Source organism: Tyto alba, unplaced genomic scaffold, assembly GCF_018691265.1.
Source record: "Tyto alba isolate M040663 unplaced genomic scaffold, T.alba_DEE_v4.0 Super-Scaffold_20000042, whole genome shotgun sequence".
NCBI lineage: Eukaryota > Metazoa > Chordata > Aves > Strigiformes > Tytonidae > Tyto > Tyto alba.
Window position 1 is genome coordinate 1,317,394 of NW_024881293.1, and position 8,282 is coordinate 1,325,675.

Consider the following 8,282-nt stretch of genomic DNA (forward strand, 5'->3'; position numbering starts at 1 on the left):
CACTGCTTTTTCACACGGCTTAATTTTGCTGCTAAAAACGGCCATTAGCTCCCCCACCCCCCGCTCATCACCAAACTTTTTGGTTGTGGTTTTAGTTGCTAATTTAGGTGTTCTACACACCTGGCCAAAAAAAAAAATAAAAAAACCCAAAACAAACAGCTGAGGGTCTGGTTGTATTGAACCCAGAGGATGGATCCTCACCTCCCAGGAGCAGCGACTGGGATTTAATGGGAAAAATCCTCGTGCCATCTCTGCCACTCGCTCTTCTCCAGTCTATGCTTCCTGGCCAGCCTGGGCTCCGTTATGTTATTTCTTCAGCCCCATCTGTCCTGTTGGGTTGGGTTTTTTTCTTTTTTTTTTTCCCCACTGTTTTTACGCTATCGACTCTTCCGGCAGGCTCTGCCGGGGCATCTCGCAGCAGCTGGCGCTGGCGCTGCCCCAAGGTCTGAGCGCCGCCGTTCGGACCCTGTTCCTCCCACCCTCCGGAGCACCGGGGGGAGTTTTGGATGCGGCCCCGAGGGGTTAGACCCTGTCACCCCCCCAAACTGGTGCTTTACCTTTCCAGGAGCCGAGCCCACCCCTGGGGCTGGGGGCAGCTCTTGCTCCTTTGGCCAGCCAGAGGATTTCGGGGACCTGAGGCTCCGGGTTCGCATGGCTGCTTTGCAGCGAGGTCGGAGCCATCCCTCTAATTTTTTTTCCGGTGAAAGCAGATAGCAGTGGGCAAAACTCCCCGGGGAATTCAAAAATTGGGGTGAGAAGGATCTGAGCGTCAGGGCAGGGGATGGCAAGCAAGCACGTGCGTGCGTGTTGGGGTTGGAAATCACTGCTCCGCTGGGCATGCCGTAGGAGGGGGGGGGGGTGTGGGAAAAACAAAAAAAAGAGGAAAAAAATCAGTTGCAGCCTCGTTTTTCAAAAAGCCCGAGCGTTTCAGCTCGCCGTTGCTTCCAAGAAACGGAGAAAACCGGGGAGGTAAATTACGGTGATTCATCGCGGGCAGATCGGAGGCAGGAAACGAGAGTTTGCTGCCTGCCCCGTGCCCGGCGTGGGCTCGGGCTCGCCGGGGCCTGGCTGGCGGCGAGGGCCTGACGCCCACGGGCCGAGCATCCCTGCGCCACGGCGGGAGCTGCCGGAGGAGCCACCCGAGGGGAGGAAAAACACCCCGGCCGAGGCCCAGAGCGGGAGCAGGGGGAATTTTTCAGCTGCGTTTCTCCGGAGTCATCCGAGTGAGCTGCCCGGGAGCCGCGGAGGGGGGGAGCCCGGCGGGATGGGGGGGGTCTCCGGGGATGCTTGGTGGGTGGGTGTCACACACACCTTCCCGCCCGCCCCCCCCCCCTCCAAATTTTAGGGGCAGCATCCCTCCCTTGGGGACCTCCAGGGTGGCCGGTGGGCTGGGGGGGGGGGGGGGGTCCATTGAGAAATGGAGCGTGGGAAAAAGGGGGCGGGGCTTGGGGGCTGCCTGCCTGCGGATTGGCTGGGGGGGGAGGGGGGAGAGACCCCCCAAATTGTGCCGGAAAGGAGAGGGGCAACCCTGAGCTTGCAAAGGGGATGGGGGCACCATAGGGACCCCCCCACACCCGCTGAGGATGTGCTTGGAGCAGCAAGACCCCCCTCCCTACCCCCCCTTTCCCGTGTGTTTGCACCCAGGGGGCTGCGGCGGGGCCTCGGTGACACGAGTTGTGCCGGTCTCAGCCCGGCTGAGGGCTGCGCAGGGCAAAACCCCTTTGGGGTGGCTGGAGAGGGGCCGGGCGCAGCCTTCGGTGGCGGGTGCTCCGGCCAAAAAAGCACCCCCAAACCTGCTGCCCCCATCACTGGTGTTTCGGGGATCGGCCCCGAAGAACAGCTGTGGGGGTCTTGGTGCTGCGTGGCTGGCGGGGAGTGGGACGGGGCACTGGGAGGGGGCAGGATGGAGGGGGGGACCCCATAACCTTGCTGGGGTTCAGGATGTGGGACTGCATGCAGCACGCTTGGGGGCCGGACCGTGCATTTGGGGCGCGGGGACCACTCGCATCTTGTGATCAGGATGTGGGGACACTTGGGTTTCATTTGGGGTTGGGAAGCGGCGACCACATACATCATGGTTGGGGTTGGGATTTGGGGACCCCCACATTGCTTTTGGGGACAGGAGGTGGTGACTACCTGCACCCCGCTTGGGGCAGGGACATGGGGACCCTTGCATGGTGCTCAGGGACAGGACGTGGGGCACTTGGGGTCACGGTGCTGGGACCCTTGAAGGAGGGTTGGGACACAGGGACCTTCGCACTGGGGTCGGGGTCAGGCTGGGGGGACCCTTGCAAGGCACTTGGGGGACCCCGGTGCTGGAGTTGGGGTGTGAGGCCCCTTGTGCGATGCACGGGGTGGGGACACAGGGACCCTTGCGTCGGGTTTGGGGTCAGGATTTGGGGACCCTTTTATCAGGGCCGGTATGGAGGGACCCTTGCGCTGGGACCAGGATTCGGGGACACCTGCATTGGGGTCAGGACTTGGGGAGCACCGTACGGGGACCGCAGCATCTCCCTGGGGCTCAGCGGGCTGCAAACAGGGAACAATGGGGACAGGTTGTGTCTGTCCCCTCCCTCCTCACAGGGACCGTGACTGGGGGGCCAGATCCGGGCACCCAAACCGCCACCCTGGGTGGCTCCGGATAATTCGGATGCGGCACCGGAGCTGTTTAACCCCATCCCGATCCAGCCTTCACCCCCAAACCCCGCTGCCATGAAGAAGAAGGCGGGCAACGGGAGGGGGCCGGATCCTGCAGCCCCCCAGCAGCGAGCGCGGGGCATCGCCAGGCCAGCGGAGGTGATTTACCCACGAGGGAGGGGTGACAGGGACCCCCCCGAGATGTTGGTTTGGGTGCAGGTACCTCTCTGTGACCCCCCCCCCATCCCACCATCTCAGGGTGCCCCGAGGGGGATCAACTGCAGCGTCGTGGCGGGGGGGGGTGTGTGTGCTGTTGCTGACACGGGTGGGTTTTTGTGTGTTTCTTCGCCGCCCCCCCCTCCCCAAGTACGTGGGCTCCTTTGCCGTGGAGGATTTGGACCTGCAGCAGCAAGTGGGGCGGCTGGAGGAGCAGCTGCAAGCGCTGAAGGTCGGGCGTCCGCCACCGCTCCCCCTCACCGGGACCCCAAATAGCGACGGGGACCCCCCCCCCCAGGTGACACTGCCCAGCTCCCCCCCCAACGCTGCATCTCTCCCGGCCAGGACTGCCCCAGGAGGAGGTCAGTGGTGCTGAGGTTCAGCTTGCAGGGGCTGAAGATCTACGGCGCCGATGGGGAGGTAGGGGTGCTGGGGGGGAGGGTGCTGGGTGCAGCTGGAAGGGTGCTCGGGGCGAGTTGCACCTCTCCGAGCGTTGTTTTTCACTTGAAAACCTGCAAAAGGTTTTTGCAAATGGGATTGCAAACCCGATGGGCCTCTCTGCGTGTTCGCAACCTGCTGGTGCGAACAGGGGTGGCCCCGGCACCTCTTGCACCCCAGGGTGGGCTCCGGGGGTGCTCGGTCCCGGTGACACCCCCCCTCCCCCCAAACCCCGTCTCGCCCCCGCAGACGCTGCTGATGGCGCACGCTCTCCGCCGGATCCTGTACAGCACGTGGCGACACGCCGACCGCCAGTTCGCCTTCGTGGCCCGCAATCCCTGCAGCCCCGCCAGCACCCTCTTCTGCCACCTCTTCGTGGGGCTCCCGGGCGAGGTGCACGCCCCAACACCCTCCCCCTCCCCCCCCCGCAAAGAACCCCGTTATTATTATTTTTAATATTTGCACGCAGCTTCTTCTGCCTCCCCCAGGTCCAGACCCTGCACCTCTTGCTCTGCCGCTCCTTCCAGCTCTGCTACCTCCTGGCGCACCCCGAGGAGCAGGCGGGCGAGGGGGACCCCCCGGGGGCCGGGGTGCTGCGGGAGCCGCTCAACCCCGACGAGGTGTCGCGCAACGTCAACGCCCTCGTCTCCTTCCGACGCCTGCCCGCGCCCGCCGGCCTCGGCTCCCTGGGCGCAGGGGTAGGTGCACCCTGCCGGGGTGCTGGGTGCTGCTCCAGCGGCACCGCGGTTGCTTGCGTGGGGGTTTTTGCACAGCCTGTTCTTGCACGGCATTTTGCACGGCGTGTTTCTGCACGGCACATTTCTGCACGGTGCCTCGTGTGGCTTTTCTTGCACGGCCTTTTTATTCTGCAGCATTTTTTTCACGCTGCAGTTATTTGCATGGCATTTTTTGGATGGCATTTTGCCTGGCAGTTCTTGCACAGCATTTTGCATGGTGCATTATTACACAGCACAATTTTACATGGTGTCTTGCATGGCATTTTTTTTCACGTCCTCTTTGTACAGCATTTATTTGTGCAGTGTTATGTGCGTGGCACTTTTTGCAAAGCATTTTTTTGGACACTGGTATTTGCATGGCATTTTTTTGCATGGCATTTTTTCACATGGCATTTTGCCTGGCAGTTCTTGCATGGTCCTTTCTTGCACAGTCCTTTCTTGCACAGCATTTTCCATGGGGTGCATCTTTGTTTGGTGTTTTGCGTGTCATGTTTTGCATGATGCATCTTGCACAGCCTCTTATTGCAGGGTGTTTTTCATGGCATTTTGCCTGGTGGCTTTTTGAATTGTCTTTTCCTGCACAGCATTTTGCATGGCGCAATTTTGCACAGCACATTTTGCAAGGCCCATCCTGCACAGCCTTTTCTTGCATGGTATTTTGCACGGCCTGTTTTAAATGGCATTTGGCAGGGCAGTTTCTTGCACAGCATTTTGCATGGCCTTTTCTTGTACGGCTTTTTGCATTGGGCGTATTTGCATGGCAATTTTTTTGCACAGCAATTTTGCATGGTATTTGCAGGGCATTTTTTGCATAGTGTTTTTGCATGGCACTGTTTTGCACGCCATTTTTTTTGGTATGTCAATTTTACATGGCATTTTTTGCATGGCTTCTTTCGGCATGGCAGTTTTTGCACAACATTATTTGTATAGCATTTTTGCATGCTGTCTTTTTTGCATGCCATTTTTTTTTCCCCAGTGTTTTTTTGCATGGCACTGTTTTGCACATCATTTTTCCCTCAGCATTTTTTACAGTGTTCTGCACGGCATTTTTTGCCACAGCATTTTTTGCATGGCATTTTGCACAGCCTTTTTTGCTCAACATTTTTTGCACGGTGTCGCGCGCTGCGTTTTTTTGTCACGGCGTATTTCCTGAAGTGTTTTTGTGGGGCCCTTTTTTTTTTTTTTTTTGCACAGCATTTTTGCACGGCGTTTGGCATGGCATTTTTTTTTTGTGCAGCGTTTTCGCCGTAGCATTCTTTGCACAGCATTTTTTTGTTTCATTTCGTTTTGCCTGGTGTTTTGCCTGACATTTCGCACAGCAAAAGCCCCCCCCAAGCCCCCTCACAGCCCCCCCACTCCCCCCAGGAGCAGAGGCCGGAGGCGGAGGGCAGAGCCGGGGCCTGGCGCCCGGGGAACCCCTACTGCTCCCCAATCTTGGTGCGCAAAAAAGCCATCCGCAGCAAGGTCCTGCGCTCGGGGGCTTACCGGGACTGCGGGGGCGAGAGCCAGCTCCACCAGCCGCCCCGTGACGCTGGTGAGTGCCAGAGGGGAAACTGAGGCACGGGGGACACACACGCACACGCAGCTCCAGTTTTATGGGGGGGTTGGGGGCGACGAGGGGATTAACAGGCTCCCGCAGCGGCGGCGGGATGGGAGAGCAAAGGGGCGAGGAGCCTGGCCTTCCTCCCCGAAAACGAGAGCGTCCTCGCCGAGAGCGTGTGGGCCTTCGCCGGCATCGGCAGGTGAGTGCGTGGGAGCCCCCCCCGGCCGCAGCCCCCCCCCCCAAACCCGCCGCCCACCCGCCGCCTCGTCCCCAGGGCCGGCGGGATCGCGCTGCTGCGGCGCGACGTCCCCGGCGCTTTCCTCCTGCGCCCCGAGCCCGGGCCGGCCAAGCGCTGGTGCCTGTGGGTGCGGGCGCCCTGCGGCGTCATCCCCTACAGCCTCCTTCGGACCCACCAGGGCCGGTTCTGCGTGGAGGTGAGGGTGCTGCGCGGGCGGTTTGCTGCGGGAGGGCAGAGCCGCGGTTGCGTGGCGCAGCGGGGCCCGGCTGCACCCGGGGAAGCGCCTGCGAGGGGTCTGTGCATTGGGGTGCGGGTGCGTTCGGTGCATCTGTGCACGGGTGCGTTGGTGTATGGGTGCATTGGCGCAGCGTGCATTTGGTGCACCTCTGTGTGGACACGTTGGTGCATGAACGCACTGATGCGTGCCTGCATCTGACACACTGCAAGTGCATTCTGTGCAGACCGGTGCATTGGTGCATGGATGCACCACCATGGAGGTGCACGGATGCACAGCTGCATAGGCATGCTGGTGCATCCATGCATATGGTGCGGTGTACAAGCGCATTTGGTGCACCTGTCCATGGATGCGTTGGTGCACGGATGAACTGATGTGTACCTGCATCTGACACACTGTGCAAGTACATTCAGTCCATCTCTGCACGGATGCACTGGTGCGTTGGTGCACAGATGTACTGGTGCATAGGCGCACTGGTGCATCCATGCATTTGGCGCAGTGTACAAGCACATTTGGTGCACCTGTGCACAGATGCATTGCTGCGTAAGTGCATTCACTGCATCTGTGCACGGATGAGTTGGTGTATGGGTGCATCAGTGCACTGGTGTGTAAGTGCATTCAGGGCATCCATGCATGGATGCACCAGCATGTTGGTGCACAGATGCACTGGTGCATAGGCGTGTGGGCGTACTGGTGCATCCATGCATTTGGTGCATCTCTGCATGGATGTGTTGGTGCATAAAGTGCATGGAAGCACTGGCATCTGTGTGCATCTGACACACTGCGTAAGTGCATCTGGTGCAACAGTGCATGGAAGCGCTGGTGTGCACATGCATTTGATGCAGCGTTGCACAGGCGCGCTTGCTTTAGGTTTGCATTGGTGCGCAGGCGCATCACACATGGCTACAAGTGCATTTGCTTCATGTGCGCATGGGTACACAGGGGCATTTGCTTCATGGCTGTGCCAGTGCTCAGATACACCCGTGCACGGCTGCACAGGGGCGTGGGCACAGTCCACCCGTGGGTGCATCATCTGTGCACGGCGCCCTGCACGCAGGTACCAACAGGTGCGTGCAACCACCCGTGATGTGCAGGCGTGCGAGTGTTTTTGATTCCTGGGTGCATCCGCCGCGTGTTTGTGGTTGCACCCTTGCGTGGCTCCAGGGGTGCTGGGTGCATTTGGGCGCGTGGGCATCCCAGCAAGGCTCACCGGCCGCCCCCCCGCCCCCGGTTGAGCAAGGAGGTGTGGGGGGGGTGCTCACCTCTCTCCCCTCTCCGGCGGCAGCACTCCAACGCCGAGTTCGCCAGCGTGGCCGCCCTCCTGGCTCACTATTCCGGGGGGACGGGGGGCTGCTTCTGCCGCCTGGCTCCCGGCCGCCGCAACCCCGGCTACGAAGAGCGGGACCCGGGCGGTGGGGCCAGCGCCTGGGGGGAGGCCGCCCGGGCCCCCGCCGGGGTGCAGCACGAGCGGGGTTAGGCCCTGCCGCCCCCCGCTCGGGCCCGGCCGCCCCCCAGGACCCCCTCTTAGCTTTAATCCGCTGCCGCCTGCCTTATTTATTCCCCCCCCGCGGCCGCGCGCGCCCGGCGTGCTGCACGGCGCGCCTCGGCAATAAACGGCTCTCGTGCTACCGGAGTTCTCGCTGCCCGCCTTTGATTTGCCCCCCTGCCCCGCTCCCGACACGCGCGCACACCCCCCCAAGACCTTGCAACCATGCGCTTGCGCTCCGGTGCACACCCACGCTTGCAGAATTGCACCACGCACCCTCGAGACCTTGGATGAATGCACTTACGCCCTCGTGGGCACACCCACGCTTGCAGGATTGCACCACGCACCCTCGAGACCTTGGATGCGTGCACTTACACTCTCGTGGGCACACCCACGCTTGCAGAATTGCACCACGCACCCTCGAGGCCTTGGATGCGTGCACTTACACTCTCGTGCGCACACCCACGCTTGCAGAATTGCACCACGCACCCTTGAGACCTTGGATGCGTGCACTTACACTCTCGTGCGCACACCCACGCTTGCAGGATTGCACCACGCACCCTCGAGACCTTGGACACGCGCACTTACGCCCTCGTGGGCACACGCACGCTTGCAGAATTGCACCACGCACCCTCGTAGACCTTGTGCGCCCATGCACACACACCTGAAAAACTGCACCACACGCCCTCGAGACCTCGCATCCCCGCGCCTGCGCGCTGGTGCACACGCACGCCTGCAGACTGGCACCACGC

The 8,282-nt window shown here is 61.1% G+C and overlaps 1 protein-coding gene across 3 annotated transcripts; it reads left to right on the forward strand.

Annotated features, from left to right (window-relative positions):
- Positions 1-888: 888 nt before the first annotated feature.
- SH2D5 (SH2 domain containing 5) lies at positions 889-7,677 on the forward strand. Of its 3 annotated transcripts, XM_042795127.1 has the most exons (10): positions 889-1,223; positions 2,584-2,796; positions 3,005-3,085; positions 3,199-3,273; positions 3,541-3,684; positions 3,780-3,989; positions 5,394-5,562; positions 5,668-5,770; positions 5,846-6,005; positions 7,330-7,677. In XM_042795127.1, the coding sequence occupies exons 2-10, from the start codon at positions 2,713-2,715 to the stop codon at positions 7,519-7,521; spliced, it is 1,218 nt and encodes a 405-aa protein (XP_042651061.1). In that variant the 5' UTR covers positions 889-1,223; positions 2,584-2,712; the 3' UTR covers positions 7,522-7,677. The 3 variants fall into 3 exon arrangements, with proteins under 3 accessions (XP_042651061.1, XP_042651060.1, XP_042651062.1); XM_042795126.1 differs by having other exon boundaries at positions 5,846-7,430; XM_042795128.1 differs by lacking the exon at positions 3,005-3,085 and having other exon boundaries at positions 5,846-7,430.
- The last annotated feature ends 605 nt before the right edge of the window (positions 7,678-8,282 follow it).